This window comes from Perca fluviatilis, chromosome 3, assembly GCF_010015445.1.
Source record: "Perca fluviatilis chromosome 3, GENO_Pfluv_1.0, whole genome shotgun sequence".
Classification (NCBI taxonomy): Eukaryota; Metazoa; Chordata; class Actinopteri; order Perciformes; family Percidae; genus Perca; species Perca fluviatilis.
The window spans coordinates 39,023,497-39,043,372 of NC_053114.1; the positions used below are offsets into that span (position 1 = coordinate 39,023,497).

The 19,876-nt window shown below is 40.9% G+C and overlaps 1 protein-coding gene across 1 annotated transcript in view; it reads right to left on the minus strand.

The window, feature by feature from the left end:
* The window catches only part of LOC120555936 (protein kinase C-binding protein NELL1-like), a 329,540-nt gene that overhangs the window by 267,572 nt on the left and 42,092 nt on the right, over positions 1-19,876 (minus strand). The window contains exon 3 of the mRNA XM_039795144.1: positions 11,931-12,081. Coding sequence (XP_039651078.1) covers positions 11,931-12,081 — 151 coding nt within the window. The remainder of the gene's footprint in view (positions 1-11,930; positions 12,082-19,876) is intronic.

The following is a 19,876-nucleotide window of genomic DNA, read 5'->3' on the forward strand; positions in this document are numbered from 1 at the left end:
TAATCAGATCTCTACAGGACCTGTGGATGTCACCATGAGGGTGTGATGCTCTCACAACATTTGTCAACAGTTTATGGGACTTTAGTTTCACTGGAGACTGTTCACCAGGGCCTGATTATCCAGAATAATGGGAACACTATTTCTGGAAAAATATGAGACTTAAATGTTTCTAGTGTAAATTGTCTTTGCTGCGAGTACCACAAACAAAATTTAATTCACCTCTGTTGTAATTGTGTCAGGGCAGAAATCTTAAATACACATATCTTAAGACCTAAAAAAATAGAAGTTAGAAGAAGAAGTTAGATACCACTAGAGATGAGAGAATATTTTCTGGGAATTTGGAGGGAACTGACCCCTTAAAGCAAATATCTATCATTTTGGGAAACACTCCAATTCACTTTCTGGCAGAGAATTAGATGAGAAGATTAATGATACTCTCAAATCGGTTATTGTGGGCGGCCTTTAGCTCACCTGGTAGAGTGCACGCTCCATGTTAGCTCAGTCCTTGCCAGCGACCTGGGTTCAAGACCCGAGGCCCTTTGCTGCATGTTAATTCTCCTCTCTCTCCCCCATTTCCTGTCTCTCTTCAGCTTTTCCAATAAAAGGAAAAAAAATCTGTTATATCGTGGACTGGAAACAGACAAAGAGCTAACCTGGCTCATCGAATAGTAACAAAATCGGCTTACGAGCACCACTTAAGCTACATTTTTTTAAGCTCAACCTAAAACAATTAGGTTTGGCGTTCCTGATGAAAACAAAAGGTAACAAAGAAACTTTAGAAGGCATGTTGTTATTGTTATTGTGATATGGACCATGCAGCTATGTTTTAAAGTAACAGCAGGTTTTCTCATTCGCTGCAGAGCATACAACAAATAAATATCAAAGGTGATTAATTACCGGCGATGACATAACCATGTCAATGTGGGACATAAGACGACTTCATGCTAATGCATCTCCCCTTTTTCCTCGCAGTATTATAAATGTGCTGAGAGCAGGAGAGATGGTGATTCAAAATGCTGAGTAATAAATAAACAGCCACAGTGGCAGGGTTGCAGGCTGTGTCTCCTGAAATGGAGATTGTGGGCTGTGGAAGGGTCTCAAGGGTGCGGTGACAGCTCTGGTAAGAAGCTGTAAAAGGTGACAAGTGGTCTTTATCAAAATGCACTGGCGTCATCTTTAAGAGAAAAAGTTTTGGAAATGAATAGCTGCCGAAGAGTGCTGGGTCGGCTGTATATCATCTTGTCCATTTTCTTCACCCGCGGTGTCATGCAGCTATTTTATGGAGGGCAGCTGACAGCCAATTATCTGCTCAATAGGGAGGTCAACACTCTGGAGCTTGTCCATGGAATGGGAGGAGGTAAACCAGATACTACGACGGGAAAATGCACCAATGCCTTCAGTTATTGACCTGGAAATTGTAACCGGGATTGCTTACGAGGCATTGTGCTTGTCACATTAAGTAGCTAGTGAATTCTTGTTTACACAGCGAGTGTGAACACAGTTTGTTCAGTCCTGGTGATGAGGTCCATCATGGGCAGTGATGCCATCAGGTTTAAACAGTTAATGGACAGGCCAGAGAAGGTGGAATTAAAGGGGGCAGAGGAGTTCCTAAAAAACAGCCACTTGGGTGCTTCTCTCAAAAATCCAAGGATAGGACTCAGATATAACTTTCCCTGCATTTTTAATCCTAGCATTCCTAAATGTGTAAGGTCCGTAAGATAGCTAACTCCCTTACTTAGAATACTATGGGATTGTGAAGCAATAATCACCATGGTTTTTCCAGTTAGGGCTATTTGTAGGTGGAACTCTATCCCAAGTCACATTCAAAATTTAAAACAAATGCCTCTTTTAAACTTAAAGCATCGGTTTCTGTCTCTCCCATGAGGAATTCTAAGTAATAACAAAACTGTCTGCGTATCCACATGCTACAAGCCTTCCGTGATCGTGCACCCCCCCCCCACACACCTCCTCCATGTAACTGCTAGTAGCCAAGGAGGACCCTGAAAATTAAAAAAGCATGATGGACTCTTCAGAAGAGGTAATTATCTTGTTGGGACCACTGAGAAAGGGGAATTAAAATGATCTTTTAAATAAAGACCTCAGAGACACACATACGGCCTGGGCTCCCTTCTCAGGCAAAGAGAGGAGGCCACAGGCCTCAACCCGCTCTTCAGACCAAAAAGGGGGACTGTTGGAACCAAACAGTGTGTTTAACCTGACTTTAAACAAAGAGCGCACAGGAGGCCTAACAGAGGGCTCCAAGACAAAAGAGAGGCCTGTACGTAATGCTCAATGCCTGAAAACTTTGCACGTAGATGCCAAAAAGTTTACAAAATGGAGAAAGCACATTACCCCACAAGGAGATGGGATAAAACGTCGGGGAGTTCCCGACGTCCCATTGGCTGATATCCCTTGAATAAAAGCCCCGTTCACTTCTGCTCACGGCTCTTCACTGGTAATCCGTTGCCACAGGAAGACACTTCATTCAGCCCTGTTCGAGAATATAGTATCATTCGCTGGCCGAGTGAGCCGAGTGTATCTTTCGTGATACAAAAGAAAGGATCCGGGTTAGACACTAAACCCAGCATCTCACCAAATCTGCAGAGAGGGTAAATCAACCCCGTTTCAAGGAAAAGGAGGAGACCGCGCTCTGTTCCTTTCTTCAGAGTCGACTGAACCGTTTCCTGCTCCACTGCCCTGGACGGAGCAGGCTCTGTTAATATCTGGCGAGAGGTTAACCCGTTTTTTGTTCATCGCGGAGGACCCGCCGGACAAATCTATGGACTAAACGAACAATAACACACAGTAAGGCTTGAGCTTTCTGGACAGAGAGATATAGATGTGTGTTTATTAATGTTGGTGACTGCTAATGTTGCAATTTTGGTTACGACATTTAATGTGATTGATTAATAAGGTGCAACTGTTGCACGTCTTGATTATTAATCTGATTGTGACCGCCGAGTCAAATCTATTTCTGTGAAAGTCCTAGATCATTGGAGATGATGGTTGATGTTGTGTTGAATAATGTAGCTTATTGAAGTGTAATGCTACAATTGCTTCTCCCGCTGCGGAGAACTTAGTTACTGTACTGAGCGAGAGAACAAGACCATGTGGTATTCAACAAAGGGACCGGTTACTCTTTCAGCGAACAAATCAGCTGTTAGCTTCCCGAGAGGCTAAACATGTTAACATCCCCTCATTAGCCAAGTTTCTCAGACCCCGGCCGTTACATCACGTTAGGCACAGAATCGTGAGTGAACGAGAGGAGTGCTTATTTTCAGGGCCCCGAAAATCAAGGCTCCAAGTGTTTCTTTTCTCTCTAAGTGTGTTCTTTCTTTCTCCTCATGCTAACACACACACACACACACACACACACACACACCTAAACCCTAGTCACGTGGCGTGTACCAAAGCTTCATACACGTGTTGTGAACAGCTAGCCTCGCTATCGACCACAGTCCAGTTTTCATGCAATTATTGCTATTTAAATCTAAATTTATTCATGTATTTTCTTGTATTGGCGCATATACGTTGGGGAAACATATGACGAGCTGCATGTCCCCTGCCCTTTGCCATAATGTGCAATGTAACGCATGCGCTATGCCTATGTGTGCGCACTCACAAAAAAAAAAAAATGCATTGACGATGGCGACACCAAGTCCTCCCGGAGTTGTGCCTTTTGTCATTAGTTTTGCTTTCAATAACTTCGTAAACAGCGGCAGTAAGCGAAAAGCTACATGCAAGGTGTGTGGCACCAAGATAAATGATGTCGGATCAACAACGTCGAATTTCATCAGGCATCTCAAAACGCACCCAAATAGGTCAGTCGCTTGCTAATGTGAAAGAGACGTTACATTTAGCATATATCGTCACAGGTAACAAGCTAACCATTGCAAAGTGTTGTGCTAATGCTGGGAACAGGCAAATTGTATCTTTATAGTTAGTAGTTGCTGAGGCTCAGACATCCATGGCGCACAGGAGGCGGGACGCACAGATCCATCTCCCCAGGAACAAACGCTGTGTCGGGTGGGCAAACTCATAGGATGCGTAATTGATCCCGTGGATGATTTGTAGGCTATTAAGTGAACAAGGTATACCCGGTCCACCAAACACTGGGCAGTCTCGTTTTGATTGTTTGTCAATTTGGCAAAGTTATTGATACACATATTCATAACTTTATTAATATTGATAAAACATATTTTGATAATTTGCCAATAATTGAATCTGTACCCATACCAATTCCCAACATTGTTCACTTGATTTTCTGCGCGTGAAAGTCGCCGGACGACACCAGTTTCTGAACATAGCCATACTGAGAAATACAGAGAGAGTTTTGTGGAGCTGATTGTGGAGTCTTAATTAGCTTTGTATCAACTCATTTGGCGTTCATTAATATAAAAAAGTTACGCACTAAAGCTTTTAAGTGGCTAACAAGTAGTCAGCATTGTCAACATTTATTTAGGCAACTGAATAACCTGAAACTTGCTGCCATCTTGTCTCTTCTGCTCTGCCTGTCTGTGGTTTTTTATGTGCTCTGCCTGTGTGATTGTCTGTTTAACTACTGTATAGTTAGGCAAATCTTCTGTTGCTTGTGACTGTCCCAGCAATGTTGTTGGGTGTGTGTTGATCTTAACCAACTGTTCTTGTTTTTATGTTGTCGTCTTTTAGCATTAGTATGAAAAAGTTTTATTGTACAGGGACAAATCTGTATGTATTATTGATAGCTTATCAGCTTTTTTTTTTTAGGGTGACCTCTTAACACCAGTTCAGGGACAGCGGATGTAAAATAGCCTCCAGGCTAATTCTACTTCTAATACTTCACGTATTATTAATGTGCATTGTCCCTGATAAATAAACCTGTAATAAATAACAAATGGTTCAGAGATGCAGTGATTTTTTAATGATCACGAGAGCTTGCTTCATGAAAATTACAAAAAGAGACCAGTGGTGGAGAAAGTATTCAGATCCTTTATGGGATACTTTGCTCTGTGTCATCTTTGTGTTGGAAGTGGATTTAGATGAATGGTGTTTGTCTTCCTTTTGTGGCGCCAGTGCACAGAGAAGCAATGGTGTTGTTCTGTGACATATTTCGCGCCAACCAGCGGATCTCAGCAGACTTTCACTGTAGGAATCTCCATGCACTGGCACCACGGAGCGAGGGCAAACACCGTTCATCTAAACACACTGCCCACACTGCCATGACACAGAGCTGGATTCAAATTACCACTACATGTCTTTAAGCAATATCACACAAAAAAATGTGAAATATGAAAACTTGTAATGAGAAAAGAGACAGTCTGTCAATTTTGATACAAGTCTCTAGTTTCTGTAATAAACTGAAAATCATCAGTGGTATTAAACATCCCTGTGTTGAAAGCTTTTGGGGTTTCTGATGGTTTTCTGCCAGAAAGCATTTTGTGCGCTTTCCTCCATGGAGGAGGAGGAGGGCAGACAAGAGGCTGGCGAAGGTCTCTGGGGTCTGAAGAACGATGGACAGGTGAGGAAGGTCTGGTAGTCTCACGGGTGTCAGGGGGATTCTGTCATTCAAACTAACAACAAACACAGTGGAGGTTTTATAGGAAGTGTAGGGAAGTGCAGGGTGAGTCTAAGGTTGCTTTCTTGCTGCTGGTGAGCAAGCAGAGCCTTTGTTGTGCCGTGTAAGTAATTTATTTTCCTGTGGGCTTGATGTTCCTCAGGGTTTCTTCCCTATAGGCCTATTCAGCAGATGTAGAGCTTCACTTGTCAATGTTGTTTTTCGTTTGTAAGGCAACCTCACAGAAATGGATGCAGCAACTGACAAAATGTCGATGTCAAAACTATCGTGAGCCTGTAAGAGCCTTCGATGTGTGGCCCGCTGCCTCTACGTTCTGTTTGCAAATTGTATCATCTGAATGATCCAGGCTGGCCTGTCAAGCCAAATCTACAATCACAATCAACGTTTCAGAGTTGGCACTGTAAGTGCGGCTTCCAGGAATGTTATCCATCCTATTAACAGGCATGCAATTATATCCACTTTAGCCAAGATGGTTTGCACACCGACCAGCAAGAGTGATTAAGGGAAAAACTCAGTAGATCATTTGCAGAACAAAAACTGTAATTTTGGGTAAAGAGTACAACATTTTGGTCAGCCTATGTTAGTTCACAGAAATTCGTAACAAAACTGAGGAGCAGCGGGAATTATTGGGCCTCATTCACCAATATCTTCCTAAGTTTTCTCTTAAATATGTTCTTAAGAAAGTCCCTAAGAAAAGTCTACGCGTTCTTAAACAACAGAATTGTTGTGTTCTTAGGATTGATGAATCCCACGTCTTCGTAATTGAAAGCGCGTGCCAGTTGTTCCTAATTAGCATAAGAAAACGCATCGCAAATTCCCATATACGGGCATGACACTTCCTGTGCACCTCCTGGGAAGCGGGAGGCCGCGTTCAAGAGACGGTTGTCGGAGTCGCAGATGACTTGCACATTGCGGTGGTGGAGGAAGTACTGAATCTCAGTAATTAAGTAAAAGTACAAATAACCAGATAGCACCACATATTTACTAAAAGTAGAAGTACCACAATGACAACCCTACTTAAGTAAAAAGTACCTTATTTTAAATGTACTTTAAGTATTAAAAGTTAAAGTACTTGCATAATGAGTTATTCTCTTAATCTTATTTGCATAATACCATTTTAAATGGTAATATGTCCACTACCACAAACAATGAAATATGTTGTTAGAAACGGAATGCGGTTGGTTTTATTCATGGATTTATTTTAAGACGGTTTTATTTTCTTTAACCATGGGAGCGAAAGCAAATAAAGTGTGTGAAGCAGCGAAAATGGGGAGGACATGTGAAGACGTCCAGCCAAATAAATAAGATATGAACGCGTCTTACACTGCCTGGCAACTATGATTTAAAAACAGGAATAATAAAAAACAGGAATAATAAAAAATGTAGTGGAGTAGAAAGTATAGATAATTGCTGCAAAATGTACCAAAGTAAAAGTCAAAAGTATGCACTATTGATTCGTGGAAAATGTACTCAAGTACAGTAACGAAGTATTTGTACTTCGTTACATTCCACCACTGCACTTGGCCCTATAAATAGCATGATCAATCCCCAAATAACGCAAGATTTAATCAGTTTAATTGCTGATATAAATTGCATTGTTAGTGTTTCTTTGCATACTATGATTTTCTTTTCAACAAATGATCAGAAATACATTACAGTACAATACTATCATTGTAAACAACTGTATAATTAAATAAAATGCAGTAACCAATTATTTGGAGCAAACTTTTGAGTCATCACTCAAATGTTCATAAGAGTGCTCTTGAGTGTTCGTAGATTTTGTTCTTAGCTAAGAACAAATCCAAGATAAGAAAACATTAGTGAATGTCAGAATCTTCGTAAGAAGTGCGTAAGTGGGGTTAAAGAACACATTTCTTCGTAAGAACGGTTGGTGAAAGAGGCCCATTGTTAGTCAGCATTTGTACTGTATTGCATCCTTTTTCTTAGAGCAAAAAAAGAAGAATAACCCAGGGAGCGCAGAATGGAAACTAGTATCTCTCTGAGGTGAGAGGAATGTCAAACCTCTCCCCTGGAGTACTCCACAGGGGAGATCAGGAGTTCAGGATTGCAGCCAGCAGGTTTTCCTGTCTAAGATTTTTGAAACAATTTTGAAAAATTCTGCAGATTCAGTAGATTATTTTAAGTATAAAACTTAAAACTAAATAAAAACAGTTCCTTCTTTTCATTTTAAGAATTTTCTGTCTAGGAATGATGAAAAACAACTTGCCTTTTGCAGTTCAAAACTACAAAAAAAAAAATAACATTGGATTGTAGAGGTTCAGGAATGTCAAAGTGCTGTAAACTATTGTAAATAGACAACAGATTTTGCAAGGCTACATACTTTAGTTGAAAGGGAGTGATTTCCATTGAAGTCAATACAACTTACTGTACAGTTCTGTATGTTAAATCAAAAGAGGGCGCAGAATAAGGCTTGGAAATATTGTCCATGCTTACTCCTTAACAGTCCCAAACTTTAACCAGAAAGTCTAATTTAACATTCCCTCTCCTCCATCTCTTTGTGTTTTCAACTCCCACCTCATGTCGACATCAGCTCAGCATGTGTCCCTAAAAGAGAAGAACCCTGTACAGACCTGTAGAGTGACAAAGGGCAGGCAGATGAACAGAGCAGCTGGAGGAGCTGGCTGCGCATCTTAGGTGTTTAAGTGCTTAGGTGGGAAGAGCAGTGAAGAGACTGGGCTTTGAGTTAGTTCATCACAGAGCTACTGCCTCTTGCTGACAATGAGAGCGTTACTGGGACCCAGAAAAACTGCTGGCTAGGCAGATATAGGCTCCTTTTGTTCCTTCTCTCCCGTTCCCCAGTGCTGGGCACAAGAAGAAATAACAAAAAAGAAAAAAGTTCCTTCTGCTTTTGCAGCGGGTACCCAGAAATGCTTGCATTCAAAATAGGTTTTCACTTTGAGGATGAGGAGAGTGGAGGATGAGAGGTAGGAGAGGAGGATATTATCATACTGAGAAAGCAGAGGCTGGCAGAGGAGGTGGGAGGGAAGAGAGGATGGTTTGATTGTGCTGAGAGAAAGATGAAGTAAAGAAGGGATAGAGAAGAAATGTATGATTGGATTTGGCCGAGTGGTAGAGCTAGATGTCGGTTAGCTGGCTGAATGGGAGGCCTGTGTTATAATGGGAAAGAATGGGCATCGGCCGAGGGCTCTAATAGGGCCTTCAGAGAGGATTCAGAGCTTCAGAACAAATCCTTGATCACAATGGAGCACAGGTCTGCACCGAGCCAGTCAAGCCTCTGTCCATCTCGCCAAATTTAATTACACTCGCAGTGTGGCAGTCTGACTCACACCACAGCTTGTCTCAAAATATCATCAGCCTGCTGTGGCTGAAGTAACTGGTTTGAGGTTTATTTTATTATAAGTAAGAAATAAATGTCAAAATATTCAGTCTGTATTTCATCTGTAAATGTTGCATGAGTCAGTTTACCCATATTACAAGAACTGATCTTTTCTTTTTTTTTACCCCTACTGTGTCTCTACATGCAGATAGTTTTAGGTTTATGTGTTGAGACTAACCTTAACAGCAATGTTTCTTTCCAGTGACAGTATCCTGTTTCTTTGGATAACGCACATATCTCACTGTCAACAGACATTAGTATGTCACCACAAATCCTCTTAGGCAGGAGGTTATGTCGTGGAGGGATGGGTCAACAAACCTGACTTTAACCCAGAGGACAATTGTACACATCCTGTTGCATATACCAAAAGCAAATATTGGTTTCTTTAAAGCAGGGATCTTTAACAGGGGTCCGGGACCCCTAGGGGGTCCTCACAGTCAATGCAGGGAGGCATTCAAATTATTGTTTTTCAAAAATTAAAAAGTCTTGACATGAAACAAACATATTATTAGCAAATTGATATCCCCACTGCTTACTGGCCTATAGGTAAGGTAGTCACTAAGGCCATCCACAGATACAGATACAGGATTCAGTGTGCCACATGTATGTTTAATATTAAAGGCAACAATTATTAGGCTATTTTAATAGCTTAGTATTCTATGCAAAAAGGGTATGTAAAAAGGCTTTAGGCACGTTATTGTAGGCCCAGTTTTATATGCAACTTCATTTCATACAATATATGTATTAGGGGGTCTCTTTCAGTTAAGGGGTTCTTGGCTTAAAAAACATTGAAGACCCCTGCTTTAAAGCATGCCCACAATTGTTCTCTTAACCCACACGTGTCAAACTCAAGGCCCGTGGGCCAAATCCGGCCCCTTGCTAATTTTGATCCGGCCCCTATATACATTTAGGTTCACAATACATTTTGGCCCAAATACTTTTTGTCGACATTTTTGACGCTTTTTCCTAACGTTTTTGGCATTTTCTTCATAATTTTTGTCGACCAAACTGTAAGTGAGAAGACTATATGAAACATGCAATAATACAGTCAAAGATATTTTACTTTTCCCATGACATAAAAGCAATAAACTGTATGTCTGGCCATTGATTGGATTCTCATTTTCTAGTGTTCCCTTAGGGAAGTTGAGTTTGACACCCCTGTCTTAACCTAACCAAGTAGTTATTGTGCCTGCCTAAATCTTGCCGATAGCGCCATTTGATCAGAATACGCTCATAATGGTGGAAGCCAATCACATGCATACACATGTATTTAGTTTTTTTGGTTGGAGGACCGACTGCGCAAAACTTGGGCAAATAAAACCAATGTGTGTATGCTGACATACAGAAATATGTCTGGTTATAAATTGGGAGAACAGTTCTTTTAAAAATCAACAACCCTCTGAACATAAATGTAACAGACTGGCTTCAGGAATCTGTATCTGACAACTGGGTGTGTTTGAACGTGGCTGAGTGCCTGTAGTGCAACATTTGCTTAGTCTGAGCACTCATATACCGCATGGTGCATGTCATCGTGCCTGAAGGAGGAGGACAGTACAGTCAGCTGGCTCTATTTAGCCTCGCTGTTGTTTGGCAAGCAACATGTTTGGCAATTATGCCTGCAGGTAAGGTGAGAGAAATAGACAGAGACTGACAGAGAGAGAGAGAGAGAGAGAGAGAGAGAGAGAGAGAGAGAGAGAGAGAGAGAGAGAGAGAGAGAGAGAGAGAGAAAGGGGGCTAAAAAGCAAGTCTCAGGGTCACCTTAAAAGCACAGCAGGTGCTAACACGTTTCTTTTCAAGAGTGGATCATACATTAGGTGCTTGAAGAAATATTAGTGCACAGGCATGCACATACACACCAGTGGAGAAAGAATCTTTACTTACGTAAAAGTAGCAATGCCGCGAAGAAGAAAATACTCCACTAACACTAACTCCAGTAACAGTCCTGCATTCAAAACGTCACTGAAGTAAAGCATGCATCGTCTGCTAAATGTACTAAGTAATTATAAAAAGCTAAAGTACTCATAATGCAGAACAGTCATTGTTATGATATATGTTGCGATTCTAGGTTACTATACAGGTTTATCAGCTATTTTTCAATCCAGATTAACTGGTTGCTTTGTTTACTACATTTTAGAGGGCTAGCTTTCCCTACACAGCTCTCCCTCTCATCAGTTGAGGAGGCCTCTTCTTCACTCTCCAACTGTGTATGGTGTTGCCTTTGTCTTCACTCCCAGCAAACACATACGATACACACAACCCCCATGCATGCTCACTTTGACTGCATGTTTTACAGAACTGAAGGCTTTTACCTTGAGGAGTGGAGAAAAATCAATGGTGCCTGCCCTTTAAAAACAATTCACAGTTGTACTGTTTCTTAGGGGGCCATGGTTGAGTTCGCTGCTGCCACTCGCTGACATCCTACAGCCATCACATTCTGAAGCGTAGATTGTGATGGCTGCTGTGATTAGCTTAGATTCAATAAGACTCATCGAAACAGCCAAGAAGAGATTACCAATGTTCAAATTATTACTCAGAGGAAAACCTGTACCTATTTCTGTAGTCTGGTAGTTTATCGCAGCTCAGTTACAAAGCCATAAATTCTAGTTATCAATGTAACAGCCACAGTCGGAGAGGCTGTATGTCTGTTTATGCAGCATTCTACGATAAAATTTGGCATTATCAGCATGCTTGGTATTGCTTAGTACGTCATAGTCATCTTACAGACGCTATACATGGAAGGTTATCTTTCTGCCCTGAGCATACAGGAGGAAACGCTGCATTATTCCACCCGTAGACCTGCCCTCCCATCACACGCTGATTTACACTGGCAGTGGAGTAATCTCACACTGATCTTTTCTTTACTACACCTCATCAACAGCCATCTGCAAACCGCTTTGAGTGAGAGGAGAATTCATCTCCGGGTTTAATTTAAAATGAGAGCGCTCAGTAACCTGTGGAAGTAAAGTTTTGCCGAAAAAGAGCCGCAGGCCAAAATGAAGAGGATTACAGATGGATTACCTGTGTTCTGACTCGTGGATGGAGAATATGACTCCAGACGTGGAGGACTTCTGCTGGATGGAGGCCAAGAAGGTAAACTCACTTTTCCTCCTGAACAGCTGCACCACTTTCTCTGTGATGTGTGCCGGGGCGTGAACTGCTCTCCCAACATCTGAAGGAATAAAGTAAAATGGAAGGAAATCATGAGCTTGTGTAAACTCTTTTCACAGGCTAAGTGCTGTGCGCCTCCACCATTTACACAAAACTGGGAGAAACATATTAAGCTGTCTAATCAACACTTTTACACTTTGAATATATATCTCATCAACAGTTCTGGCAGTTCTGTCTGGGGAAAAAAATTAATCTGCTGATGCCAAAAAGCTACACCACAACAACTAGTGCTTGTAAATTAGACTAGGCCAGTAAACTTTGCATAAATGTGAGAACAACATTGTGGAAATCATTTCAATCGATTATGATAACTGTAATAGTAATTGCGAAGATCTGGAAAAAAACTGCAACATTGCTACAACATATCCAATGGGGCAATCAGACGATTAGACAGGTTGTAAACAAACAATGTGCCGGAGCACTCAAAAGTCTGTTAATCATCCCTTATTGCTATTTTAAATACGGTAGGTAAAATTGACCCAAGAAGTTATTTTGTTAACTTTGATGGATGTTTACAACAGACAGTTTGGATCATAACTCTACTGTCTGCCTTCAGTGTCTCTTCAAAATAAGTCTGCCTACGCTTGCTTGTTTCTCGCCCGGTCGGACATTTTCTTAGCAATGCTGCCATTTTCTCAGAGCTACGCTAGTATTGGTGTTTTTATTCCCGTTAGGAATGGTGGCCAAAACTACAGTAAAATTGCATCAATTTAGGCAACTTAAGGCTTACTGTGTTTAGAGATTCTCATATCTTATGCAAGTATGCATTGGATAACTTTTTGCAGCAATGCTATGCTTATTATTAGCAACGCTAGTGGCTTATATCAACAAGTATTGGATGGATTGCCCTTCAACTTTTTAATAGACATTCATGGTCCACAGAGGATGAGTCCTACTGACTTAGGTGATCCCTTGACTTTTCATTTAGTGGCACTGTGAGAGTTACAGGTTTGGCTTTTTAGTGAAATAAGTCAACATCGATTGGATGGATTACCATGGAATTTGTTACATACATTCATGTCCTTTCAGGATGAATTGTAACAACTTTGGTGGTCCCCTGATCTTTCCTCTAACGCCACCCATCAGGTCAAAATTTCTATTTGTAATTTATGACCAAATGATAATGAAATTTCCATCCTCGTCTGAGGTACTTTTTGTTTAGTGCTAATTAACAGATGCAACCATGCTCAACTAAGATGGTTACATTACATACATATGTTACATTATATCTGCTGAACATTCAGTTGTTAGCAATACAGCCTTACAGAGGTTGGCTGGAGACAACTAGTCTTGTTTCCTGTGGTCCAAGTTCACAACCCAAACAGAATTTAAGCAAATATGGGGAATGTACAGTATAATCAAAATGGGTATATTTTTGCATAAAAACACACAAAAAAAAATGAGTATGTATTAAGTAAGCATTTTTGTTCCATCAGACAGACAACACAACTCTGCTGTCTATTGGATTCGGTAATGGATAGTCCTCACAAGTCTCAGAATGTAAGCATTTGTGTGTATGTGAGGAAACCTGAGGAACTAGTTGCAACAGTAACCATGTGTTTGAGCCACCCGAACTGAGGATGGATCTGAACGAGCGGCTGTGGTTCCACACTCCCAGCTTTACATGATAGACCAGTGGAGAGGAGCCTTTAGCTGTCTCAGCACAGGGCTTTTAAAACTCCCCAGGGTGACAGTGGCCCGCCTGCCTTCAAACTCAGCCTCCCTGCTGTCACAGCCCAGTCGATGGAGTGCCACTTTCCCCGGCCAACGTGGTTCTCCAACATGCTGGCCCCCTGACTAGTCTGTCATTAGAACACCTCTTCAAATCAGCAGAGACACTGGCCCTATTTTCATGATGTGAAGATACCGTCTATTTTTATTGTACCTTCAACTGACTGACAGTGAAAAAGAGGAGCTGTGTGTTGCACTTCAAGGTCAACAAATCCTTTCCACATTAAAGGAGAATTCCGGCCAATTTTTATGTTAATCTTGATTGGGTAGGTCAATTTAAACAATGTCCGAGTTGAAAACGCATCTTGTTGTCACATAAGGGCCCTGTTCACGTTGCACAGACATTTTAATTGCATTTTGTGTCTGTTAAGAGGCACAAAGGCACTCTAAAACTTGCCCCTACAACTGCCGTTTTAGCTGAATGGAAGCTCGTAGACATAGCTGCAGCTACTCCGTGTTGACCGCACCGATTCGGCTTTTTTTTTTCATCGACTGTACTCGCATATTTATAGCGATCAAGATTAACGTACAAATTGGCCAGAATTCTCCTTTAATTCAATCCCATTTAAACTGCAGAGGTCTTCCTCATGTGAGCGCTTAATACAGGCAAGTTCACCGTCTTCACGGCTATGATCGATACCAACAAATTGTTTTAATGAGTCCTGCTAGAATCCGGCAGCAAACAAACCAAAGCAGACTACTGCTGTGCACATAAACTTTGCTGCAAATGAGAAAGGGAGTTGAACTGTAATTATCTGCAGTGATTAACTGCACAACTTATTCTCCTTCAAAGTAATGCCAGGATTGGAAGACCAATGGTTCAACAGGTTCAGATGCAGAGACTTAAGACCAGAATTTATCTTTAATTTTAAGTTCAAGTGCTAACAACTGTAATGCAATGCAACAAGTCTTCCTACCTAAACAATTAGTTTGGTTTTAAGTTGTTTTTGTTGCTTTTAAAAATGACTAATGTAAGTATATATATTTTTTTTGTAAATTTTATTTATGCAGAATTTTATATATACATGCACACATAATACAAAACAAAGAAAGACAGTAAACCAGACAATAAAACAAAACATACAGCCAGAAGTTACTCATTATATAGAAAAGAAAGAGTATAAGTATACATACATGACAATTCACTGAACAAATGTCCCAGAAAGTCCACTCACACAGATTGAGTCAAGGAGGTCTGAGCCGGAGGGGAGTGGCAAAGTCTCGGTATGGATAACTAACAAAAGTTAAAAAAAATAAAAAATAAGCAGTGCATTTAGGTCCCAGATTGTGGTCTATCCCTCCTGATGTATTCTATGAAAGGGCCCCAGATCTTCTTGAACTTATCTTGAGAGTTAAACATGGAAAACCGAACCTCTTCAAGGTATAAACAGGAAACCATATCATTTAGCCATCTCTTGAAGCAAGGAGGGGAAGCTGACTTCCACTCCTTTAGGATAACCCGTTTTGCAATGGTCATACCAAACATGATGGAAGAGCCAAAGAGCCGTTGGAACAGCCCAGTATCACTAAAAGACAGTAAGGTACCAGCAGGGACGGACGGGGGCTAAAAAACAGCCCTGGACTTTCTCCCAAATAGGCCCATCATCCGGCCATTCGCCCGTAGCCGTGCACGACAGACACTAGCCAGGATGTCCTGATACTATGCCACAATACTGTAGCCTATCAGACAAGGTATTCACAGAAAGTAACATCGCAAAACCAATGATGATAACTGGGGTTGTGTTTATTAATGAAGCCTCAGCCTTCAATGCCATTACATCTGCATTGAAAATAAAATACAAATAATGAAATGTCACTGGCTACAGAAACCCCAAATTACACAAACTTGTAATTATAAAACAGTACAGAGTATTACTGACAACACTTAAAGTAGGCTACTTGCTGTCCCTTAACATGGGGATTAAATTAGTGTAGTTTTAGGTCTATACCAAAACTACACTGAGAGTGTTAGTTACTATATACTATAACTATTCAAATATAAATATATATAACATGTGTTGCTTTGTGTTAAAGGATTAGCATTGAATAACCTATTTAATATTTTCTCAAAGTTATTTAACACTTTTGATTCATTTTAAGGCTGTGAAATTATGAAAATGACTAGGCCCTATCAATGTTGTCTGTGAAGCTTTAACAACCAACCATCAGGTCTTTGCCAGTTCCACAAACGCAAATATGAAAGACAAGGAAAAACTGCACTCTGATGGAAGACAGACAGAAAGTGCAAGCTAGGATTTTTTGGTTAAACTTTTGGTTACATTTGGTGAATTATTTAGCCCCCTTCCCTGTTTGTTAGCACATTTAGAGTGGTACCAATGCATGCCTGATGTTTTCCCGTTTAATTTAATACCATAATCTTCATCCTAGCAGCAAAAGTGAGCTCACTACAACCTCTCATATACAACCAAGTGAAATCGCGGTCAACCCGTGATTCATTTCTAACGCGTTTAATGTTTAAAATTAACCTAACAAAAATTATTAAATACGTTAAGTTTGACAGCACTAAATGGCACGATCATTTTCATAATTATGATGCACATGTTGAGCTGACTATGCAATTCGCTAAGATAGGGATAAAGGCAGCCTGTAAGGTTTCCTGCTCTTGGCACAATTAACTCACGTCTAATGATGTAGGCCGACTCTTCTTCAGTTTTATGTTTACATGTAGCATATAAGTGATTGTATTTGCGCTCCCTGCTGTTGGCGGTTAATATCGCTTTAATAGACTTTGTTTTTTTCTGCCGACGGCCGTCGGTTGGACGGCCGTTCTGGACTTTTCCAGAACGCACAGATTGTCAGTCCGTCCCTGGGTACCAGTTGTCTACTGTAAACAGCACTGTACAAAGTGAAAATGTCAACCCAAAACCTTGTGAGCTTAGAGCAGGACCAGAAAAGATGCCCAAGAGTTCCATCAGCTGATTTGCATCTATCACAAGTGGGGGAGACATCAGGAAAAATTTTGTTCAGTCTAGTCTTGGAATAGTGCAACCTATGAACTACTTTAAACTGAATGAGCTGAAGTCGCGCATTAATAGAGCAAGCTTTTATCCTGTTTAACCCTTTCGCCCATAGCTCGTCAGTTATTACTTCACCGGTGTCCTTGATCCACGCCTCTTTAATATGGAGAGAAGGGGTTGCCACAACGAAGAGGTTAACAAACCGAGAGATCAAATGTTTGGAGGTGGGAGGTTTGGTTATAATATCAAAAAAGTCATGTTGCATGGGGGCATCTACAAAGAATGCTTGACAAAATTCCTAATTTGTCGATAACGAAAAAATGTATTAGTAGGGAGTTTGAACTTAGCCTGGAGCTGGGAGGTCCAGAATTCCCTTAATTTGCTTTAAAATTTTAATCGAGTTGCAGAGTAAGAAATTATTGCATAGCGATTTAATCTTAATATCAGGTTTTGAGAATAGAATAGCTGACAAGGAGGCACCAGTAAGTGACACCGCATTACTAAGCTCAATCTCAGGCCATCTAGGGCCGGGTTCGCCCTCCTCTGCACCCCCACCCGTGGACTGATTGCAGAAAACCCAAGCTCTGGCGTTACAGGCCCAGTAGTAATGCCGAAAGACAGGCAGGCCTAAACCACCCTCCTCAGTGGGCTTCTGTAAGTGGGCCTTTGAAATACGGGGGGGCTTGGAGGCCCAGACGAAGGGCATGATAATAGAGTCTTAAAAAAAGAAGAAGTGAGGAAAATGGGCACATTCTGAAACAAATAAGTAAATTTAGGGAGCAAGACCATTTTAACAATGTTGACACGGCCAATCAATGAAAGGGGTAGAAGTTTCCATTTATCTATCATACACTTGAGCCTGTCAATCAGATCCATATAATTAAGTTTAAAGAGAAGTTTTGGATTTCTGGGGATGTTAATCCCCAAATAAGAAAAGTGGTCAAGGGTGACTCTGAAGGGCAGATTGTCAAGACCATTAGACAAAAGGCATAAAAACAGACTTCTCCCAGTTTATAGTAAACCCAGAGAATCGCCCGAAGCCATCTATCAGATTAAGAAGGGGTGAAAGGGATGTTTTTACGTCTGAAAGGGTCAGAATTACATCATCTGCGTACAGACCGATGGTACACTCAGATGTGCCGCACCTTATACCTGAGATTTGGGGGTTGGCTCTAATGGCTATGGCCAGTGGCTCAAGAGCTAATGCAAAAAGCATTGGAGAGAGGCAGCAGCCCTGCATAGGGGACCAGCATACAGCATTTTTAATATATTCATAAATTTCGACCCAAAACCAAATTTGTCAAGAGCAGCGAACATATATCTCCACTCTACCTGGTCAAAAGTCTGCTGGGCATCTAGTGAGATCACAGCAGAGTGGGGTAATTTAGTGGAATACATTAAATTAAGCAACACCTTGTGTTTGAGAAGGAAAATCTATTGGGGATGAAACCTGACTGATCAGGATGAATTAAAGTGCCAATATGTTTGTTTAACCGGTTGGTCAGGACTTTTGCTATAATTTTTTGGTCAGAGTTTAGCAGAGACAGGGGACGATACGAAGAGACATGTGTTTCGTCTCTGCCCTTTTTTTAAAGAGGACACAGATATGGGCGTCATAGAGAGTATGAGGGAAAGTACAATTTTTCACTGAGCAAATGATCATCCGAAGCAAGAGGGGGGCGATGACGTCAATGTGTGTCTTCTAGAATTCTATCCCAAACCCATCTGGACCGCATGCTTTGCCACCGGGACAAGAACGAATAACATTTCTGATCTCCTCCAGTGTAAATTCAGAGTCCAATTCCAGTCTTGCGGACTCAGAAAGGACTGGAATATCTAAAGTATGAAGAAAATTGGCAATGTCTGTATCCGTTGAAGGAAGTATATAGCTGGCTGTAAAAACTAAAAAATCTGTCATTCATCTGCTTGTGATCAGTTAATAGCTGACCGGTGGATGAGGAAATTTTATGTATGCCCTATCAGATATGATCCCCTTCAGTTGCCTAGCGAGCAATTTATCGGCCTTCTCACCCAGCTCAAAGTGCTTCTGCTTTAGTTTACGAATATAGTTCCCGAACCTGTGTTTCGATAGTCCTCCACCAGTATAATGTAAGTATATTTTTTAATTTATTTTTGGGGCTTTTTATGGCCTTTAATTGACAGGATAGCTTGAAGACAGGAAAGGATAGAGAGGAGGGACGACATACAGCAAAGGGCCAAGGGTTGGATTTGAACCCGGGACGCTGCCAAGGACTCAGCCTACATGGGGCACAAGCTCTACTGGGTGAGCTAGAGGTCGCCCCAATATAAGTATTTTCTGATCTGTCATCCCTATTGGCAGGACAGAAACAGTCACTGCTTTCAGAAATGACCAAACCACTTTATCAGAGTATTTTCTGATTTGCCACCTCCGTGGTTAAGTGCTGGATAACTTTAAGGAACTGAAATAACTTGGTAAAAGTTAGAGAAAGTGGTCATGGACAGATGAAACCGACACTGAAGGTAGGTAAGAGATGGAAGACAAACACCAGTCTCCTATACCAAAGTCAGACACTTTGTACATCCAGATCACTTTTAAGCAAAACTTAGGTTGTTTGATTTAAATGAAGAATGAATATATCAGTTTTAGTGAGTCAGCTAAAGTTAAAAGCTTAAAAACAATATTAAAAGAAGAGACATATGCCTCTATTGCTGATATATTTCTAAAAAGAGACATTTAAGTGCAGAGCAAAAACAGCAGCATGCCCCGTTATTTGTTCTTACATGAAATAATTTCTTCTACTGTATATTTTTCTAACAATGTAGGACTCTAACAGGACAATATTAAGTGTTAAATGTGGTATTTATCTTGCCTCATTTGTATCTGAAGATTGGTCTGATTCTTGAAATAAGCAAAAACATTTAGTTTTCTCTTATTAGACATTTAGTATGTGAGAGACAACCATGCAGTAGTCTATATCAACGACGTTCCACTTCCGGGATTGTTCAGTTGCCGCCGGAAATTCCACCAGATGTCCCTCTTTTTAGGCCAGATGTTCCACACCTTCCGCTTTCTTTGCGTTAGCATTCTAAACACTGGTGGATTTC